A 22,196-nucleotide genomic window follows, 5' to 3' on the forward strand; every position below is an offset into this window, starting at 1 on the left:
AAAATGAAATTTCTAAGTAATTGACAAAGTTGAGTATTAGTGAGATCTCTTAAATTGAACAACGATGAAGATAAAAGAAAAATCTTCCCATGTAGCACTCATAATTTACCCCTAATTTACTTCTCATGGGAAAATGACTACCCGGCCTGTTGATCAAGATTCAAGGATAGAGAGGGAGACTAAGAAATTGCATTTAGTATAAATAAATGAACAAAATAGAAAATGTGCCACATAAGATGGGAGGGACTTTTGTCGCTACTCTCTACATTACGAGTGTAAAGGAAAACAATTTGAGCAGTGCTACCCGGCCTGTTGATATGAGTATCAAATAAACTCTAATTCTACCACAAAATGATCAACTTTATGAAAAACATAAATAATGCTCAAAATTAGACTTGACTAAGTTTTTGCACTCTCCTTTGATTCACCACATAATTAGTTTACTTTTGTCATAATAACCATATATAGTGTCTAAGATTAACCACACTATTTTATATGATTAACCATTAAAACATAATTTCTCCATATTCCCCGAGTCACTCACTAGAATCCGCCCAAGCACAATGGTATCTCAAAATTTTGTCTTTACACATGATACAAGTGTAACTTGAGAAGCACAATGTTGTTCCAAAATTTCGTCTTTGAACAATGCTAGAAGTGTGATTATGACTTATGAGGAATTCCCAAGTAGCCCAAATCTCAAGGCTACAGTTTTGCAGGCTGTGTATCTTTCTCTGTCTCTTTCAAGACCCAATAGTTCACATCTCCAATCGCTTTGTTTATACTCCAATAAGCCAGCTACTTCCCTCGTAGTTGTAGCCGTGGCAGTAACAAACACAAGAAATCACTCTAAAAATACATTATTTACCACTTGAGCAGAGATGGTGACAAAAAACAAAATCACCACTTCATATTTAAGGTTTGCCACCTTCATTCTTCTCCACCCCTCAACCTCTCTTTCTCTGTTCTCACGCAGAGAAAGTACATGTTTGATTTCACAATTCATACAGAATCCAAGTTAAATTTATTGGGAAACTAAGACTTATAGCTTCTAGCCAGAATTGAAGGGATTTTCATTCTAAGATAATTGTGAAATCAAATATACTGAAGGAGGTATGCAGAGGCGGTTCCTTAAAGTTTACACTGCTCTAAAAGAGCACAGCTGCATCAGCTATGCCAAGATTGCTTCAGCTGCAGGTTTCTCTGATATCAACCTCATCATCATCAAAGCAACTGCACCTGATGACTTTCCCGTGCAAGAAAAATACATACAACTTCTCTTGAAACTCTTCTCCTTATCTCCCACCTTGTGTCACTCATTTGCCATCAGCTTCACTCGAAGATTTGGCACCACACATAGCTGGCGAGTCGCGCTCAAGTCTCTGATTCTTCTCCACCGTTTGCTTCGCTCTGTCCAAGGAAACAGCCCCCTCTGGACTGAACTGCTGTGGACTCGTTCCAATGGATTGATTTCTCTCTACCCTTGCCACTTCAAGGATGCTTCATCCTCATCTTCCAAATCCTACACAAACTTCATCATATCCTATGCACACCTTTTAGATGAAGCACTTAACTGTGTCCCCTTGGATCGCACTAGTAGCACCATGTTTGAACACCAACAAAAAGAAAAGGAACAAGACACTAGGCCTCAAACTTTTCACAACAAGATGAGAGAAATGGGTGACATGCTTGAAACCTTACCACAACTCCAGAGCCTCATAGACAGGGTGATGGATTGTTACCCTAAAAGGGTGGCAGCAAGAAGTTTCCTTGTCCAGTGTGGCATGAAACTCATAATCCGAGACAGCTTCATTTGCTACACAAAGTTCAGAAAAGAATTGGTAGTGGTTTTGGACAATCTCCTTGAGATGCCTTATAGGAACTGCATAGCTGCTTTCAATATATACAAGAAAGCAGCTATGCAGTCAAATCAGCTTTATGAGTTCTATGAATGGTGCAAGGCCAAAGGGTTGTGTGGTTCCTATGAGTACCCTTTGGTGGAACCTATCTCACATTTACAAATCAAGGCTCTAGAAAGGTTTCTGAGTGGCATGTGGCAGTTGACAGAGTCATCATCATGTTCTCCAACTAGCCCTTCATCATCTTCTGAGGAAACTCCCTCAGAAAGACAGGTGGTGATGAGAAGTGACACATTCCACATCAAAGAGAAGCCTTTGATTGATCTGGAAGATGATAGTGAGGATGTTAGTTGGGAGGCACTGCTGGAATCTTCCATTAGTTTTTCTCATGCTTATGATCAGAGTGACTTAATCAGCTTATTCAGCTATCAGCAAGGATGGGATGATGATCATAGCTTCGAAGTGAACGAAAAGCAGCAAAAACAAGTCACCACGTACAAATCTCCTACTGCAGCTAACAACCCTTTTCAGGAGTCCAACTACTATGGGAGATTTGCTCATAACCCTTCATACCCTTGGGGTCTATAATGGATTTCATGTCCTGGATCCATGGTACTACTATACCGTGGGATTTTCTCTTATTTTTTTATTGTTTTAGTTGTTATCCTAATAAGAGGGTTATGATTGCGGTTGGTCTATTTGATCTAGAAAAACTAGTCATTAAATGCAGACACACAGCTGTCATTTTTTTTTTAAATAAGCTCTTAGCAAATAAGAAAAAAATAGGCTTAAATAAGTTTTTCGTCCCTAACCTTTCCATAATACCTGGTTTTCGTCCCTCGCCGGAGCAAAGGTGGGGTTTAGTCCCTAACCTTTGCCAAAACGTTTGGTTTTCGTCCCTCCGGAGCTCTGGGTCAACGCCGGAGCTCCGGTGGCCCATGTGGCAATGCCACATAGGATTAGTCAGGCCACGTGTTATTATTATTATTATTGTTAAATTTTGGATCTCATCCTCATGTATATAATTGAATTTGGTTTTAGTCCCTGGAATAGTAATCATGATTTGGCATGCATCCTTACATAGAATATTGATCTGTGTTTTGGTCCCTTATTGGACATTAAAAGGCTACTTAGGAAGAAAAAACGTGTTAAAGTATGACAATTGCTAAGGCCACAACATAATTTCATGCATAAGTCAAAATATTCTTACAAAATGATAGTGGTCCATCCACAAAGACATAAATTGCACAATATTTTGACTTATGCGTGAACAGGTAAGCCCGTCGGACCACTTGTGCAATTTATGTCTTTGTGGATGGACCACTATCATTTTGTAAGAATATTTTGACTTATGCATGAAATTATGTTGTGGCATTTGCGATTGTCATACTTTAACACGTTTTTTCTTCCTAAGTAGCCTTTTAATGTCCAATAGGGGACCAAAACACAGATCAATATTCTATGTAAGGATGCATGCCAAATCATGATTATTATTCCAGGGACTAAAACCAAATTCAATTTTATACATGAGGATGAGATCCAAAATTTAACAATAATAATAATAACACGTGGCCTCACTAATCCTATGTGGCATTGCCACATGGGCCACCGGAGCTCCGGCGTTGACCCAGAGCTCCGGAGGGACGAAAACCAAACGTTTTGGCAAAGGTTAGGGACTAAACCCCACCTTTGCTCCGGCGAGGGACGAAAACCAGGTATTATGGAAAGGTTAGGGACGAAAAACTTATTTAAGCCAAAAAAAAATACTGTTGACATATTTTTACATGTCTAAGACAAGTATTCAAGCCAAGCCATGTAGACAATCATTATTGGGTGAAAATACCAATAATAATCAAGGCATTTGTTAATCCTATTAGCTAAATTTATATATATTAACAAAAAGTGTATACAAATAAATACTCCAATATACAAGAACGAATTTTTAACTGAGCTGCAAACAGATTAATCAAATTATGATTCCGAAGCTTGGTTTATTGTTCTTTTCACAAGTAATGATACTAAGATATTCAAACAATACAGAACCCTCTCAAACCTCATTTTTCTTTCTCTCTCTCTTCTAATGACATCATATATCATCACATTCATTTCTCACTCTAGGTGTTTGAACTATGAAGATGTCTATGAATCATTTTCCTTTTCACAACCATATAAGTAAATACTTCCTCCGTTCCTTTTTAAGTGTCGTTTTAGCTTAAAGCTCTCCAACCAAGATAGTAGATTGTCAGAGTTTTTTTCTCCATTCTACCCTCTTACATCCCAATCATAAAGTCATAAAAGCTCTCCAACCAAGATAGTTGATTGCTAGTTTTTTTTTTCACTCTCTCATATCATTAAACCATTACCACTTTCTCCCAATCATATATTTATAAACCTCTTTATAGTTATTGGGAAAGGAGAATCTTATAGGAAATGTGAAGTGGAGTTATTGAAAAAGTAAGGGTATAATTGGTAAATGATGACTTTAAAACATCAAAATGACACTTAAATAGGAACAAAAAGATTATTCTAAAACGACACTTAAAAAAGAACGGAGGGAGTACTAAATACTACCACAGAACTTGAGCCTCTCTTCAAGTAACCGTATCTATCTTGCAGAAATACAAGAGCCGGAAGGTATAGAGTTAGATCAACAAAGGATGGTGTACAGGATTACACATAATGGCAAAGGATGAAAGTTCAAGTGCATCGAACCCTTCTCATGTAAAATCAGCAAAACATTTAGACAAAGTCTACAAAACTTCATGCTCCCTTGTTGGACTATTCTTATAAATGAAGGTTCAGGCGAATTAATCACATTTTCAGAGTGCACATTTCATCACTGTCTACCCAAAATATACAAAACTATATACAAGTGTACAAGTCAATTCATACTTTCTTTGCTTTGGCTTCAGAAAATATACCAAATAGTTTGAACAGCTGAAAATTTGGTACAAGTTACCAAAGCATGATGGGGATAGTAGTCAAAAGTGATGTGAACCCAGCACATCAACACACTTGCAAGAAGTCAGCATTATAGTCCCTGCAAAAAATAAACGACCTTTTGAAAAGTTTACTTGTGATTCCCCCCCATTGGTATGTTACTTCCGGTGCCTTCGCTTTTGATCAGCTCTTTGTCTCTTCTCATCATCCCATTCACGGTCATACAAGCTAATAGTCAATTAAGGGCACAACAATGTATCATTAAAACATGCAAAAAAAATTTAAACTAGCTATCCTTTTGATTAAGAAAAAAGTGAATGAACAGCATGCAACCCAAACAGGCATATATATTATACCATATTGTGGAGCTTTAAGCAACTAAATCTACCAAGTAAACATGCAGCTTTATCCATGAAGATGTAACTGGTGGGGAAAAATGTATGCAGGTGAGGTAGACATGTAAACAGTCTAGTGATGCACCAGTAGAAGATGGACAGAAAGAAGTGTAATGATGTATTAAATAAGCATGCATATCGGGCTAAGCATTACGCGACTGAGGATACGGATCTGAATCACGACGATTCATCTTGCCGGCTACCTCTTTACTGTGAATCCTGAGACCCGGTTCATCTATGTAACTTGCATGCTGGATCATGGGTCCTTTTCTGTCTCCCCTGTCTCTTCCATCATATGCTTGTGTTATACCAATACCAGGGGGAGGAGGGGCCACCGGTGAGTACTCCCCAGGTTCACCAGTTGGTAGATGCTCCCTCTTAAGCTTACGTCTCTTGGATGCAGCATTTAAATCCAAGTCTTCTTTTAGAATGTTGACTTTCTCCCTTTCTCTCTCTCTTTCTCTCTCCTCCACCTGAATAAAAAACACAGACAATAATATCAGATAGAAAAGAGACCCATGGGAAGCAATCTTCACTATACCCTTAGAACAAATAATCATAGAACCCTAATAATGCCTTACATTCTAACATTTTATGCTGATAACTTTCCACATTGGTTGCGCTTTCAATCTGAAGTAATAGTTAATATTACCCATCAACTGAGAAAACAAGGAAGTTCTTCATAGAAACCAATGCTTGTTAAATACATGTCAGATCATCACTTTATATCATATTTGATCATTGAAAACAATCAATTATGATAACGCTGATCTAAAAATATGTAGTTCATGGACAGAGTGACAAAACTCAACCCCCCTCCCCGCCAAAAAAAGAACTACATATGATACATATTAGTTGGCACTAATCCGTAGTTGTATACTACATGTGCATGAAGTAAATATCCAGAGTAACAGATCCTGTAAGAAATCAATACATATTAGTGGTCCATACCTTCATTTCCTCACGCTTTCGGTCTCGAAAATCATCTTCTTTTCTACGTTTGGGATCATCCTGAGAAACCACAGTCTCTTCAGACCGTCTCCGTTCTTTTTCTTCATGCCTCGGAGAGAGTCTTTGAGAATGCCTTGTAGCATATCTCCTGTCTGCATCTTCATCACGCCTACCAGCACTAACAGATTGAGGAACCATATTCGGAGGTAAAGGGGGTGGCGGAGGCAAGCTTTGCCCATGGAAACGGTCATCCGCATGAGACTTTTCTACTACTGCATCATTGTAGCGTAATTTATTTCTATCATCCTTGCTTCTTTCATCCTTAGCCTTCTCAGGGAGTCTATTGAAACTCCTCTCACTACCCCTCTCTTGTATTCTCTCAACAGATCGTTCTCTTCCATATCTTTCTATTGACCTATCCCTAGGTTTTTCTGCAACAAAGTCATCACCACGAGACTTATCCAGACGATCCAATCTTTCCCTGTGTTCCCTTTCGTATCTTTCATTACCTTTGTCTTTTGGCCTTTCCAATGGCTTATCTCCTGCCCTGTACAGACCAATTTCATCAAGTCCCAATTTGTCATCAGCCAATCGAGGATCTATCAGCTTCTCTCTTTCAGAGAAACGAGCTTCACCCTCTAAATCTCTTAGCTCTACATCCCCTTTCCGCCGTTTACCTAGTCTGTCTAGCTCTTCAGCAGAACTAGCTCGCTTCTGACTTTTATCACTTGACTTTGAAGTGACTGTGTTCTCATGCCTAGGGGAATGAACTACACGAGAAGATCCTCTAGTGAAGTCAGTAATATCATTTCCATCATCCTTCCCCATAGAAGCCCTAATATCGGAAGACTTGGAAGCCCCGATATCTGCCTTTGATTCATTACCAGGACCATCAAATGAAACCTTTGCTGATGGAGCTTTTGCAGAACCTGAAACGGTGTTACCATTAGCGCTCGCAGAAGATGCATTGGTATTTCCAGTGTGTCTTCCCTCTGATGCATGGGGTTGTATATCCTTGTCACTGCTCATGGAGCCAGAAGCTCTAGTAACAGGTTTTCCAGATCTTCCATCCTCTTTTGCAGGATCTTGTTTTGAGGGCTTTGAAAGTGAACCAGCAGGCACTGAACGTTTTGCTGAAGTTCTCGACTGAAAACAAGAGAACCAAATTAATATGGATCGAATGGAAAAACAGTATCAATACCAAAGAATAGAAGAGAAAAACGAGTATGCACCGGAAGTAACGAATACCTTGTCAAGATGGGTACAGCATAATTATTTCTAAACTTTTCTTAGTCAATGAACAAGATACATTTTTTAACTATTTATTAATTTGTGCAAAATTTGAATTATAAAAAAAGGTTCTTTAACTTTTCCCATGTAAATGATAGTAGTATAAATTTTCCTCCAGGTCACAATTATACAATTATTCTCTCAACTCCGCCCGCTACACAAACAGTAAGCCAAGGAAAGCAGGTACTCAACAATGCAAAAAGTGATGCAAATGAGACTATTCACAAGCCCATTATACAAATAAAAATGCAAACTGCACAGCACAACTGAGACATTAAAAGCTACCTCAGCAGTTCTTGTCGCATGTTCATCAGATGCTCTAATTATGGATTCTTCCACTTGCTTTGGGGTTTCCCCTGATTTTGACGTCCCAGATTGTCCAGCAGATGAGGGTAAGGATGACTGAGCATCCAATCCATTCACTATTGAACTACCCTTGATTTTTACGTGGCCAGAATCAGATTTCATTGCTGTAATGCTTTCAGATCTCTCTGACTTGCCATCTGCAGTTTTTGTTCTTGTTATCTGGTCTTTGACTGTGTTTCCGGAGTCCAAATGTTTTCCACTGGCAGACTCAGTTTGAGAAACACCAAGACTTATCCCACTTTGTACAGTTACCGAAGTTCCAGCTGAAGATTTAGTCATAGATGGTGCAGGCTTCAGCTCAAGATAACCCATACCAAATTCTTCATCGGTAACCCAAGAAGGCTGCATAATGGATGGAATTAGTGTGTTAAACAAAGTATGGCTAAGCTTGTAAGTTGTAACAAGGTAACAGCATACCTTCCTAGCAGCCAGTGCAGCTGCAACGCCAGTTGCTAACACCTTAAGATCCTCTCTCTCATCACCTTTAATCTTAGCTACCTGCACGGGAGATAAAATCATTTTAAAAAATGCATTATTAGTCAAATAACTAGCATAAGCAAAGTTTAATATAAGGATTACTTACCCGCTTTTCAAGGTTAATCCCACTTTTTCTAGTAACAGGGAAAACACTAGAAATTTTTGTCAACATTATAAGAGCATTTCTAATTTCCATGTACTCGCTAGATTCCAGACACTGAATAAGTAAACGTGTGATTCTTTGACTCCACTTCCAGTGTACCTATCAGCAAAAAGAAAATATAAAATGATTCCTCACAGCATTAATTTATCTTCGGTAGACCAACAGCAAATCCTTTTGAAAAAACCAAATTGATAAAGATAACAAAAGCCAAGAGATCTAGACAACACAGTCAAAGAAAAAATTCAAAGCAGTTTTAAACTAGCATATAGTTAAACTTGCCTTAATGAACTGCCCATATGCAACTCGCTGGCTATTAGGATATCTGTAATAAACAGCAAATCCAGGCATGTTTCCACATTCTCGTTCGTAAATAGATTCATCACTCTGAAAATAATAAAGGTTAGAAAAAAAAAACATAAAAAAATGAACGGCCCCTGAAAGGCATTTAAAAAAATAAAAAAAAATAAAAAAAAATGTAAACAAGTAAAAATCAATTACCTTCCAATAGTAAGCAATCTTCAAAGTCTCGTACAGAAACCTGCCAAGCCTGCCTACCTCATATTCAGTGCAGCAGCATATCATTGGTTGTAGGGTCTTACAAATCAGAACATCTATGTGGTTGACTGTGTTGAAAAAGGGGGTTCCAAGTGAATGAAGTGTGTGCACAAACATAGCACAATAAACAGCATCCGGCATACTGAAAGTACATCGTGGGAATATACAACGCTGAAGAAACTCCATGTTAATCTTCAAGGTATCAGGACAGGAACTTAACCATTTGTCTTTTTCATAAGAAAGCCTTCTACGGACAGATGCAACATTCTCTTCATGTTTGTGGAGTTCACTAGTCAGACGATCAAGAGATTCTTGAATTCTTTCCTTTTCTTTCTTCCTCTTGGTGATTGCTGAGCTTGAATTGTCAGAAAGCTCCTCCAAAGACTTAAGATTAGCATGAAGCTTGGTTATTTCCGACTCATAACGATTTTTCGGAACATACAGATCATATAATGTGAGACCCCAAAATGTAGCATATAGGTCAGGAGAAAGGCTATTCCAGGCTTTAGAAGGCAACATGGTTTTAACAGTATCTAGAAGATATGACCAACTGCATACAGTTATAAAATAGTAAGTAGTAATCCACAAAATAGCAGAAATAAACTCTGTATATCTTATACCTTGTAAGATCACAAAAAGTCGAAAACAACAAGTTTAGACTTAAGCCTACCAGCTAGAATGGCATCTAAAACCATCTCAACACATTGGAAAGTTTAAAATCTACACTGTAACATCTCAAAGCATAGAAGGTTTAAGGAAATATGAGGAATAAGGTTAGGCCTTTAACCTTATAGGACTTTGACCAGAGCCAAGATCAAGAACCATACTACCAGAATGATCTGCAAGGTCAGACTCAATGTTTGAAGATACATCACTTGCAGCACTTCTATCATCCAAGGGCCAGCAAACATCAGGATTCCTATGAGACTTGAAAAGCCTCATCACAGGGCGATATATCAAGAAAGCAACCTGTGTCCAAGAAAAAAAAACAGTATTTAATGCAGGATCAAGCAAAGAACATTGTCCATAAATTCTACAACTAAAGGGAAAATCAGAACATAGAAATCATAAAACCACACAGTATTTATCATGAGAACATGTCGGAAGTTTATAAGAAAAATAGACACAGGATGGAAAAAAAAACCTCTGGGTCCAGGTGGTAAAGGTGGACCAGGTCACTGAGAGAGGGAATAAGAATAGCATAATTTGATGCTGGTGAAACTGCACTGCCAAGAAATTCAACGTACTGAAGAAGCATTCCATGGCATCTATCAAACTGCTCGCTAACCATCTTAATGTAGGGTGCGTCTGCATTGATGACAACCCTGCAAAACCATTAAATTTGAGAACAGAATCTAGATAATTAGCTCTAACAATGATAAGTTAACGATCTTACAGAGAACGATGTTGAGCAAGTAGCAGTAAGAGGGGGACTGCCAACTTTGGTTCATCTTTTGGAAGTAATGAATCTCTCAACCTGCTAGAGGACTTTACCAATGCCTGCATTAGTAATTCCATATGGTAAGTTAAAATGTCAACCCCCAAGTTACATGATGAAACTTAAATGAGGCACCATTCCAAAATACATAAAATTTAATATAGTTTTCAGAAGCTCACAGAACAAGATATGTGATTCACTAGAGCCAACAAAACATGATGATAAGAAAATCAACGTTAAACACAATATTCAAACAGGCTCATTGCATTCAACCGGCTATCTTTTCAGTAAAAAAAAGAAAATAGATAATCCAACAAATAGGTATTTATTCACACTAGCCCACGTTTCAGGAAGTTCATCTTTAAGCTCAATCAACAAGGCAAAATCCAAACGGTGCTCACTCTATAAAAGTTTCAAAATTATCAATGCAATCTAATTAGTATTCTTTAACCAGTTCAACAAGTACAAACCAAAGGAAGCGGGCAAGCAGTAAAAAAAATCTTACACCTGGAGTAAAATTTCAATCTGTCTAAACTCCAATTTCATAAGTATCTTGCTTTCCAAAACTTAACTTCATAAGATGTACTTATTGTACCTTATTATTTCGAGTTACTCCAAACGAAGTTGCTTGATATCTGAGAGTCTCACTCCCTGCCATAGCATCCAGCTGTTCCTCAGTTAAGTTCTCAGTGTACTGAACATTTGCCATTTGCTGAATAAGCTCCTGTTAAAAACCAGCAAAAATATTTATTTAGGGCCAGTATTAGGCCTTTTCATGTGCTGCAGTGCATATTGCACGACATTATTCATCAGTGAAGATTGACAAAGAAAAAAAACCTGCAGCAGAACAAGCTCAATTCCTTGCCCTTTTTTTAGCTGGTTCACAAGATACTGGAAAAGGCCCCGTAATTCCATTGATGGGTACTTCTTACACCTACAATAATTACTTGAGCTCATTAAAACATTCAAAGAAGACCATGCTTCATGAAGCAATAAACGCAAATCCTACTCAATTCTGAACATGAAAAGGCAATAATAAAAACCAAAGTCAAACTATTTAAAACAGCTTAACCAACATCGACATAAAGAAAATTTAAACATGATAAATCTTACAGAAGACCAGCACGAAACTTAATGCACAGTCTCATCAACAGAAACTGAATGCAAACTACATTTGCTCACTATTTTGAGGGCCAACAATATCAACTGATATATTTTGTTTCTTCAATAGTTTCCATTATAATTTTGTTTTCGATTGACCACTCAAATTAGTCTATACGCGTTAGTAATTTAATCCGGATCTCTTTGAACTCTTCATTTTAGAGTTTCAGTACATTTGTCTAAGTGCATATCTTCTTTTTAGTAATTCCGCTCAGCAAACAGCATATCTAACTAAAATTAATATTCTTTTCCAAATTATTAGTTTAGTCTGTTTTGTTTAACTTAATCATGAAAGTTTGACCTTACCTTATTAAGAAGGCAATATTATTCCACTACTTGATTATGAACTTCTTTTCAAATCATATATTTTAAGTATCACACAGGTTCTGCACAGAAGGCAACAGCTACACTTAAAAGTAGCCAATAAATAATCTAATATAAGCCCTTCAAAGAAGCTAACCAATAAAACATTTTAACAATCACTTTAACACGCAAAACAGGAAAATTCAGAAGGTTAACACAGAATATAACCTCACTCCATTTTATTTCATATTATTACACACGCTCAATATTTTATTTATCAAAAGAAAATGAATGTGCTAGGAGAGAGAGAGAGAAAAGAAAACCAAACCAAAATGCTCCAGGTATTTCAATCCCCATCCCTCCAAGGCAAAAACAAATTCCTAGCGGGATAATGGCCCCCAAGGTTGTTCAGGATTTAACAGGTATGCCCAGCAAAATTAATGCAGCCACAAGCATCTAATTCTTCATTTTTGAAATGTAGCCCCACTAAAACCAGATATTATGATTTACGCAAAACTTGTTATGCCATCCGTTCTTTAGAAGAAGAGCAACTCAGTGCTATACAGACAACACAATCATGAATCGCCCTCTTGTAGGGGAAAATTGTTGATCATTGAAGGAAACTACGGACGATAAAGTCATAAGAAAAGCTGTATTTTCCATCTTGACCTTCTTTGAAGAAAGAATATACCATCTAAAACTACTACTCCTTTATGTCCACTTGTAGATATACACAGTAAACAGCTTCAGAAAGAGTTAATGGTTTCTTTGATATCTTTTGCGGTCTCATTAGCATCACAGAAGGAAAGTAATATCTAATGGAGCAGACCACATGTAAGAATGCTACTATCCACTGAAGTCTCATCAGATGGATCCAGACCTACCTATTATCAGCCCAACACCAAAGACTAAGCATACATGTCCAACAGTTGAATTTCAGCAATGATTAATCACATAGCAACCACCCAAAGTAAACAGTTGAGGTCCTCCCTCTCTACAAGGCCAACAGCTTAGGAATCTGTTCCCCTAGTTTTTCGAAAATCATCACAAATTAGCAAAGACAAAATGGTAAACGCGCAGTACTATGGATGTGTCCCCCTCTTGAACATTGCTCGATAAGTGCCAATAATCTGTCATTTCGTCATTGATATTAGAAATGACAAAAAATCAATGAGAATGACAAATATCGTGCATACAACATAGATCATCCTTCACATAAAGCAAAAAAACTCCATGACTTCCAACTGATGTCACTGCAATTTGCAAACACTCGTTCTTTCATCTCCATTGACTAGTAGTGTCTGGTAACAGTACTGACCTTTCCAAGTTAAAAAAGAAAGATCAACATCCAAGTTAACGGATAGCTGACTACTCACTTGCTTATCTTAAATGGCACTTCTTAACATTTTAAACCCCCTTGTAAAATTATGAGGACAAGAGACTAACAAAGGTTGGAACTTTGAAAGGATAACCCACGAATGACACCCCCTTTCAACCTCGAATGTCTTTTCCAAAAAAATCTGTCAGCAAAAACCAGTAAGCACACATCATACAGCTGTCAGCGCATGGCCACCATCTGGCAAGCAAAGTGGTTCAAATTGATCTGATGTTAGCACTCAGGGATACAAAATGCTGCTATGTCCAGTAAACCTGCATTTGCTAAGGTTGATCTGCAACCTGGAATTTGATACAAGGCATCCCGGATAGATCTAAATTCCATAGGATGGCGTGAATGTAGACAAATGACTCATGAATGACATTTATCAATAATTATTACTTAAGCATAAAATAGTTTCAACAAAATTAGAGCGTTCAAAAATAGTTGTCAAAAGACAAATATCACCCAAGACACTTATGACAGACAACCTATAATTGAATTGTTCATAAACCAATTATGCAGCGAATAAAAATAATGCTTTAATCAGAAGAATAAATTGTATAACCCAACCAGATTCAGTCAGACATCCTGTTGGAAAACCCCAAAAGGATCATAATTACTCCCCAGAACTTATTTCAGATGTGCATGACAACCCATCAAGAAAAAGTTAACGCAGACCTCATATCTCAATCATCTAAATAGAAGTGCTAAGGAAACAAATATACATACAGGTGGCCCCAAAATGACGCTAGAGATTGAAGCCAGTCTGACAAATTGAGCCCATCATCCTTTAACTTATCACGTCCACCAAGTGCTAATCGCTCGATCACAACATATTCCAATATATCATACTCAAGCTGTTAAAACAAAAAAGTAAGGTTCCAAGTTACCAATATGCAAAACAGTCTCAAAAAAGCAGAACATAATGGGTGCACAAAATTAAAAAGTAAAAGCTAGTGTATGAGAGTGCTATGTACTCGAGTGTATGGTATCCTTCCCTTAGAGGCAGTTAGTTTCTGCTAGTAGTTTGTTAAATGCCAGCTGTATAGTTAGTGTGAGTAGTTGCTATCCTCTCTTGTAAGCTAAGTAAGTAATGTAGCTCTATATGAAGAGATACTCTTGTACTCACTGTTAAGAAATCAATTCATATCATTCAGATCACAATCTCTGTCTCCCCCCCCCCTCCCTATTGTTCTACTCTTGTAACAAGGATGGTTCAGATAACAAGTAAATTGTAAATGAGTGAAATTAACATCCAAAAAGGCAAATGGTCACTGAAATAATACAGAATATAATTAGCAGCTTGAAGATGGCACTCTTTTTCGTCTTCATGCTTGAGAAGGAATTACATTTAAATGGTGATTTGGCTGAGTGCGGCCCTGTGGGCAATAATGTTTAGAGTTCAGACTAATTGGAACGTGGAAGGCTTCTTTTTTCTCACTAGATGGTTGTGTTACTATAATTCCGGTTTGTTTATATCTTCTTTATAACTTGAGTCTTCTCCAGATTTCAGTGGGGCAGGGGTGACTCAAAGGATTTAAAAATAAATAAGGTCACACATCTCTAACTGCCTAATAAGGTCACAAATTATGATACCACAAGTGGATGCAGTCAACATGAAACCAGAAGTTAAAACAAAAAGAAATATACATGCCTGAGTCAAATACTTAAATGCATCAACCACAGGAGTAATCATGTCTCTGTATGCCTCAATCTGCATATCAAAGTATAAAAAATTAACATAACAGAATGCACATCATCAACATCTGCCAGGGCTTTTCAGTCGTCAGAGGATACAGGATCTACTAAATCAGCACCTGATGAACAATTGTACGGAGGACGGTCATAGGGTTTGCATGAGCTAATTTTGCAACCATCCGACCCAGCTGTTTCAAATTTTCCTTCGCTAGCCGTTTCAAAATACGTCTAGTGTCCAACTACATAGAAATAAAGCAAAGAAATAAAGATAACGAGGAATAAAGCTTGACAGATTCATCACAGATGATCCAAAAATATATAGATCGACAAACCTTGGCAGTTTGCCTTGCAGCCAAGAGCATAGGAATGCGCTCATCATCTTTTTCCCACTCGCCATATAAGCGATATCGCACCTAGATATACATCAACCAAGCTTGTTGATACTAGTTAATAATATATCAGGTAAAAGGATAAAGAATCAATGAAAGGAGAACCTCATAAGGAAGGAGACTCATAAGTTCCCAAATTTCCTGACCAACTGCTGGATTCGCAGGAATCAACTGTAGAGAAGGTAGTAGACATGCTCCAAGAGCATCCTCCACCCTTAGCCTTGCATCCTTAAGGTGTAGGTGAGGGCTTCCAGTAACGTGAGATTGAGGATTCAAGGCGCCATTACCACGATTTACAAGCTCTAGAGCAGAAAGGTAATAACCTCGCAACACTCTACAAACCTACTCATGTTTTAGAGAAAAATGGGAGAGAAGGGGAAATCATAATCAGCATTGAACATACCAATTGGAAAAGTTAACAGAATATCAAAACAACTTTATGCACCTTCTGTAACAACATAGTATCACGGTAGAGATAAGGTCCAGTGCAAGCAAGCATCTGAAAAAGCTCCTTTGGAAGATTTATAAAAGAACCATGTCCTGAGGAGTTATCAACATCCATAGCATCAGTGCTGCCTCCTGTGGAGGATCCAGGGTTTTGAACATGTGCTTGACGAATAACATCATATGCTGAAGAAATTGACTTCTCAATAAGCCTGGACAAAGATCACACAATATTATTTGAAGCTATTCAATCATTCAAACAACCTACTGACACGACAAAACTTGGAATAGTTGGCCCAAAGATACAAGTTGTTAAATGCATGCACATGCTATAAAATACAGGCATCCTCATGAAAGTTGGGTGTGAACCTCCACTTTGGGCCAGCTTCTCAGTTCTCAGTTTATTTTGAAAGACTTTGGAAGAAAAAACACAGGGCAAAATAAAGGTGTCATTGTGAATTTGGTTGGAGTGTAATGTAATTTCAACAAATCACTTTGCCCTTGCTTCAGGACAAGATAGAATTTATGCCATCGCTCTTAAAAGCCATGAATACAGCACTACAATATCAAAACATTTCACATGTCTTTATCTAATAGCTTAAACTTATGGAACAATTAGTTCAAGACACAACAGTAAAGACTCTATGACCAAGTGGTCTAAAATCCAATCTATGCCACCCCGTTTTTTAAATAAAAAAACTGACTTTCTATACAAAAAAGTGGATGAGCTTGTGCACAGTTCACGCTTTAAGTCCTAAAGGCTTGTGGATGATGGAGCATGTTAGAAATTAATAAGAAAATCATTCATGTGTCTGCACCCCCTAGTTTTATTTTTCTTTTATATTACTTTAATCTCAATTAAAACTAGATATACACCCTCATGAATCTTGACATATATTTCCAAATGCATTATCTGGAAAAATAAATTCATGACAAAAACATTTAATAGACATACATGACCACAAATGCACCCAGAGATAAATTAAATTCTTAACTCTATTTATAACGTTTGCATAAAAAGAGCAAGAGATATACACAAGCTTTACCTGAACAAACTATCACATATTTGAGTATGTTCCACTGCATTGAGTGTTGAGAGGCGTTCAAATAGTATATGTGCGTGATACCTATGAAAGCAAAAGCAAAAGATCCCATAAACATATATTCACCAGAGGGAAATTCTATGAGCACAACAAATATTGTACAAAAAGAAAGATCTTGCTGAGCCAGCCATAAATCAATATATTAGGACTGAAAAAGAAACAAATTTCAAACAGAAAGTCATATTTGTCTCAATAATCACACAAAACGTTGATTAAGTCCCCGTATATAAAAACACCAATGCAAGCACTGACAAATGAGTTAATTCAGGGAAGTATGACAAATGTCACCACGTATCCGCGTACAGTGAAACAAATTTCAATTTTTATCATTATATGAAGTGATTAAGAGTGCATTTGCAAGAGCTTAGTGTATTATAAGCTCTTAAGCAGTTGTTATCAGTAGAAGTCACGTATACCAGTCATCAACAGCAAGAAAGCCAGTAAGCAAGCCCAAAGTTTGACTGTCTTGAAGCTCAGACATTCGCTCTTCAATTGCTTCAGTTTCCGTGTCTAAAGCAGCAAAAAGATCTATGGTAACATCCCCCTGTTTCTCCTCGTCCATTAGATCTTTTCCAGTAGCAGCAAGGTTTATTCTTCCAATTTTATTGGCCTGTAATTAAGATTGTCAATCTTCTAGAAATTCAACCAGCACAAACAAAATGAGAAAACAATAGGGAGATATCATTAATTTTTTTTAATAAATGGATATGTTAATATTATGCAAAATGAACACCACAATCTCTACTTCAAGAATCAATATTCACTAATGCAAAGAGATCAAGATTGAAAAATAACAACAGAATGTTGGCCGAATCTAGCGAAACTAAAATTTTGACAAGCCAACTTAGTTAAACAAAGGCCAAAGTTGTAAAAGGAAACAGATTAACAGAAGCAGCCACCTACAAACTAAGGACAGATAGAGGGAAGCAAAGCATGATTAGATCTCAGTCTTAATCAGCCCCACACAAGGCAACCATCAACACAAAACCACCAAAGCAAGCACCTTGGCTAATCTAGACACTAGTAGCCACAGGCCCATTTAAACAACAGACCAACCAGTGGGTATCAGAGGGTGATATGAATAAATAAAACTGTTCTAAACTTTGAAAAATAGAGGGGGATTAGACAGATTTGTTGCATTTTCGTACTATTTTCGCTAGTATCCCTTACATTTCTCTTGTTAGCTGAATTTCTTATTCTCTGGCCTGATTTACTTTTTCTCTTTTCTTCCTAACAAGAATCATTTTTAATCACAACAACAACAATGACAATAATAGCTTTCTACAAGGTGTCAAAGCATGAATACCTCATCAAAACGCTTGGACGAGAAAGTGTTATAATGCTCAAATGCTTCATCATCCTTGGGGAGTAAGTGAGCATATCTGTAACCAAAATTGTAGTTTCAAAAATGTCTCAAATTACATAATGCAAGTATGCAACTCCAGCCCAGATGTCAGTAATATTACCACAGGTGACATACATGTCAGCCCCAAATAAAACATTTCTATCCCTTTAAAAATTTGTCATACATGATTATATGATGCACTCCAATACATCAAAAATAACTCCTAGAAAGTTAAATATCACAACTCATACAACAAGGGTTCATGTTAACAGTTTATTAACCATATAAATGGAATTTGTAAATCTCCTTCAATGAAACAACCACTTATAACCAGAGCCCAAAATCGATACATTATAGAATCACGCGTGAACACATCTTACATGCTATCAAGATCAATAAAATCTTGCTTCACGAGTAAGGCTGTAAGTCTATAGAGTCCAAATGGAACAGGATTGCTGACTTCCATCCGCTGATAATATTGAAATTTAAATCCAAGAATTTGGGAAGCATGGGACTGCATAAAAGAGAAAAAATCATATTACTAAAGCTTCTCAATTAAATAACCAGATTAAATATAAGAATATTCTAGGCTTCTATTTTAATCCACCTTGGGAAAAATAGGAATCAGCTCTATGAACACATCGTTATTGGGTTGAAGTTCAAAACACTCAAGGACCTGATCAAAATCATTCATCAGTAGTTAGATAAAACATGAGATGAGAATAGAGACAGGCAAGTAAACTGGATAAAATTAAGAAAGACAATTAAGCTGACCCAACTTACAATATCAAAAACACGATTTGGATCCAAATCAAAATGGCCAATTAATGACTGCAAAAGTAATTAAATCAGCACTATGATCATCATCAACAAACAAAAAATTGATAATGGAATAGTTATAGTTAATAAAATCATCAAAACCTTAATAATGCCAATTGTTGATGATGTTTTTTGAGTCGGCGCTTCAGAGTCCCGACAAAGAAGAGTAACCTACACAATTAAACTAAATTGAATACAGCATACAAAAGCATAGTATCTGGAAAGCACTAAGGCAAGAAGTTTTCAGAAAATGCAAATATATTAGTGTTTCAGACCAAGTAAAACCTGAACTTTGAAGAGTAGTAGAACATCTTTTATTACCATTATAGATAGTAAACTATAATATTGTTTTACTCTTCTCAAGATCCTAAATATTATGGTTCAGGATCAATTAAACTTCAAAAAGGAAGACACTATTTATCTTACAAGTTTTGCATTGCCTCATAACTGAACATACCCAAATCAAGAGGTCCAATAACAATTTATTCCAATAAACCTGACATCTGCCACAATTATAATCATTAAATCCTTTTTATGGCAAGCTTGGTTTGCTCAATTTTGTTAAAATGATGAGACCAATGTGGTTCAGTATGGGACCAAAACATAACCAACCCAACATGCTGCACCCATAAATCCTAAACCAAGGGCGTACAAACTTCTGATTAAAAATTTACTGACCATACATCTATAAAAGATTTATGTAGAAATCCATCCATGTATAAAAGATGCATGAAACGCATATAAAACAAAATAATCATACAATTGCAAAACATTAGATGAGATCTTTTTAGCCAAAACCTCAGTGGTAGTAAGAAGTGATAAATAATTCAAAAGAAAGGAAATTCTGCTTATACCAGCTTTGCATAGCCCTCACTCTCTTCTCTGAGGAGATTGAATTTGGTTTGTTGGTAAAGGAGTCGTGTATTGACTCTGACCTGAAATCAACAGCACAAATGAATAAAATACATACAAGAATTGAATTTCCATTCAAGCATATACATGGTTCTTATATATTTAACAAGAGGAACAAAAGGAAGAGAAAAAAAAAGGGGAAGAATTTGGGGTGGGGGGGGGGGGGAGGAAGCAGCAGAAGCCCCTTGTATTGAAATTAATTGCTCACCTCTTTTCCCTTCAACTCCTGAGCCTTTATTTTGATCAACTCAGCCTCCCCCAAAAATTCTTCCTTCAAATGCAAAACATACAAAAGCTTAAACCTGAGGAAATTTTCTTCAACAAACTAAGCCGAAGCCATAAGATAAATTATAAAACTAATTATATGAAAATGAGGAGCCGAAATCAGAAAAGCAGACCTCACAACGTTCATGAAGTAGCCGAACTGGAACCAAATCAGATTCAACAAGCCATCTTGCCTGATAAATGGAAACTAATAAGCAATAATGAATTGCATAAAAATACCAAGGAATGACAATCATAACAGTTACTCAGAAAATACTAATATTAATACATCAATATTTGCATCAAATAAAGCATGCAAATACTGACCAGTTTAATGAGACGAGAACGGAACTCTCCTGACATTGTATGCTGTAACAAAGGAGATATAAGCATGTAAATAGATTTATGAGCTTAGTATAGGCAATATAGTTATAAATTATCAAGCATTCACAATTGAAAGACAGTCCAACATATCACTGATAGAAACATATCAGAATATCAATGCGCACTTGCACGGTTACAGCCCATTAAGTACTACATAGAAAAAAGATCATCACCCAATCCTTTTCTCACTAGGTGAATTAGGTGCATGAATGAGTCCATGTCATAATACCCTAGCATGATTTATTAAGTTTTCAAATAGATTATTTACCTACAAAGCCCTCTTATATCTAATTTGACATGTTATTTTCCTAGGTCTCTCTAACTCTAACTATTGGACTCTCTTTCATCCAATCAGCCCTGACTCTACAAGTAGTTAGCACCCTATCCTTTACTAGTAAGAACTAAAAGGGGCAGTGACTTACATCTTGAGCCATCTGGGTGACTATATCTGCAAAATTTGATGCTATTTTGTCAGGCGAAGCTTTCTCTGAGAATATGACAGAATCTAATGCTGTTTTACACTTGTGCAACGGCAATTCACCTCGAACCTGAAAAATAAAGAAACCAAAGCATTGCATTGACAAGCCAAATCGCCAAATTTGCAATAGAAACAGCAGAAACAAAATGAAATGAAAGACGCACCATAGTCCAGCAGAGCTCATAGAGAAAGCGAAGCATTGGGACGGGTTCAGAGACCTTGAGGGCAGCATTGCCAGTCTTCCATTCGCGAACACAGTCCTCTGTTACATAAACACGCTCTATGGCTGGGAAAGACATTCTTCTGATTGGGAAGAGTGAGTGAGTGAGATTTGAACTAGTATTGAGATGGATTGTGATTGTGATTGTGATTGTGATTGTGATTGTGATTGTGAATGAGGGTTTAAGAAGACAATCGCATCTCCATCGGAAATTGGGAATCAAATTTAGGGTTTTCGGAGAAGAAAGGGGTTAGCGTTTACAACATTTTGGATTGGATTCTACACAAACTAAATGTAGGGAAAATGTGTTTTATACAGCAACAACAATTGTTTTTTTTTTTTGTTACAATAATAATTGTTTCTAATTTATTTATTTTTTATAACTGTTTCTAATTAAACTTTGTGAAACATTAACTAAAAAACAAGAACTTTGTGTAACATTAATTTTTCTTTGTACTAAAATCACATTTTAGTCCAAATACATCTATAGCTTTTCAATTTAGTCAATTATACACCGATACTGTAAAAAGTTTTACACGGTCATTAATCACATCCTTCTATTTCCTATTTTAAATATTATTAAATTCAAAATTAATTATAAACTAGTAAAATGGAAGGATGTGGTCGAATGATTGTGTAAAATTTATTTACACTATCGGTATATAAAAATTAATCTCAAATTTAAAATGCATATTTTTTTATCCACCACGTATTTACGACCAGTATTATTAAATAATTTAAAGGATTGTTACCAAAAACTTTTTAATTGAAACACCAATCTTTTAATTGAATTTGTTGATGTGACGTCCAATAAGTTCATTTAGCCTACAATTGAACAACACAGTAACACTCTGTGTGTTATTA

At 36.6% G+C, this 22,196-nt stretch overlaps 2 protein-coding genes across 3 annotated transcripts; one reads left to right on the forward strand and one right to left on the reverse strand.

The window, feature by feature from the left end:
• The first annotated feature begins 928 nt into the window (after positions 1-928).
• On the forward strand, positions 929-2,557 carry LOC130714122 (putative clathrin assembly protein At2g25430). The gene has a single exon (XM_057564010.1). The coding sequence runs from the start codon at positions 1,116-1,118 to the stop codon at positions 2,445-2,447; it is 1,332 nt and encodes a 443-aa protein (XP_057419993.1). The 5' UTR covers positions 929-1,115; the 3' UTR covers positions 2,448-2,557.
• Positions 2,558-4,551: 1,994 nt separating this feature from the next.
• Positions 4,552-21,611, reverse strand: LOC130712015 (THO complex subunit 2). 2 transcript variants are annotated; one of them, XM_057561834.1, is made up of 32 exons: positions 21,277-21,611; positions 21,057-21,182; positions 20,578-20,619; positions 20,385-20,444; positions 20,195-20,257; positions 19,929-20,009; positions 19,177-19,245; positions 19,039-19,086; positions 18,863-18,931; positions 18,636-18,769; positions 18,217-18,292; positions 17,327-17,520; positions 16,854-16,934; positions 15,809-16,019; positions 15,469-15,705; positions 15,307-15,387; positions 15,094-15,213; positions 14,931-14,990; positions 14,006-14,133; positions 11,272-11,368; positions 11,030-11,158; positions 10,393-10,496; positions 10,141-10,321; positions 9,784-9,965; positions 8,940-9,546; positions 8,721-8,825; positions 8,385-8,540; positions 8,219-8,299; positions 7,721-8,143; positions 6,146-7,291; positions 5,363-5,667; positions 4,552-5,027 (listed from the first exon to the last, which is right to left on the reverse strand). In XM_057561834.1, the coding sequence occupies exons 1-32, from the start codon at positions 21,409-21,411 to the stop codon at positions 4,958-4,960; spliced, it is 5,601 nt and encodes a 1,866-aa protein (XP_057417817.1). In that variant the 5' UTR covers positions 21,412-21,611; the 3' UTR covers positions 4,552-4,957. The 2 variants fall into 2 exon arrangements, with proteins under 2 accessions (XP_057417817.1, XP_057417816.1); XM_057561833.1 differs by having other exon boundaries at positions 8,721-9,546.
• Positions 21,612-22,196: the final 585 nt, after the last annotated feature.

Source organism: Lotus japonicus, chromosome 4 (genome assembly GCF_012489685.1).
Source record: "Lotus japonicus ecotype B-129 chromosome 4, LjGifu_v1.2".
Taxonomy (NCBI): Eukaryota; Viridiplantae; Streptophyta; class Magnoliopsida; order Fabales; family Fabaceae; genus Lotus; species Lotus japonicus.

What these genes read in the sequence shown, in the direction of transcription:
- LOC130714122 (XM_057564010.1), top strand. Translation starts at nt 1,116, where the DNA reads ATGCAGAGGCGGTTCCTTAAAGTTTACACTGCTCTAAAAGAGCACAGC.
- LOC130712015 (XM_057561833.1), bottom strand. Translation starts at nt 21,411, where the DNA reads ATGTCTTTCCCAGCCATAGAGCGTGTTTATGTAACAGAGGACTGTGTT. An exon ending in CGTCCAAGCGTTTTGATGAG is followed by an intron (nt 17,521 to 18,216) that starts GTATTCATGCTT and finishes TCTTAATTACAG; the next exon opens with GCCAATAAAATTGGAAGAAT. An exon ending in GAAAGCGTGAGGAAATGAAG is followed by an intron (nt 5,668 to 6,145) that starts GTATGGACCACT and finishes TTTTTTATTCAG; the next exon opens with GTGGAGGAGAGAGAAAGAGA.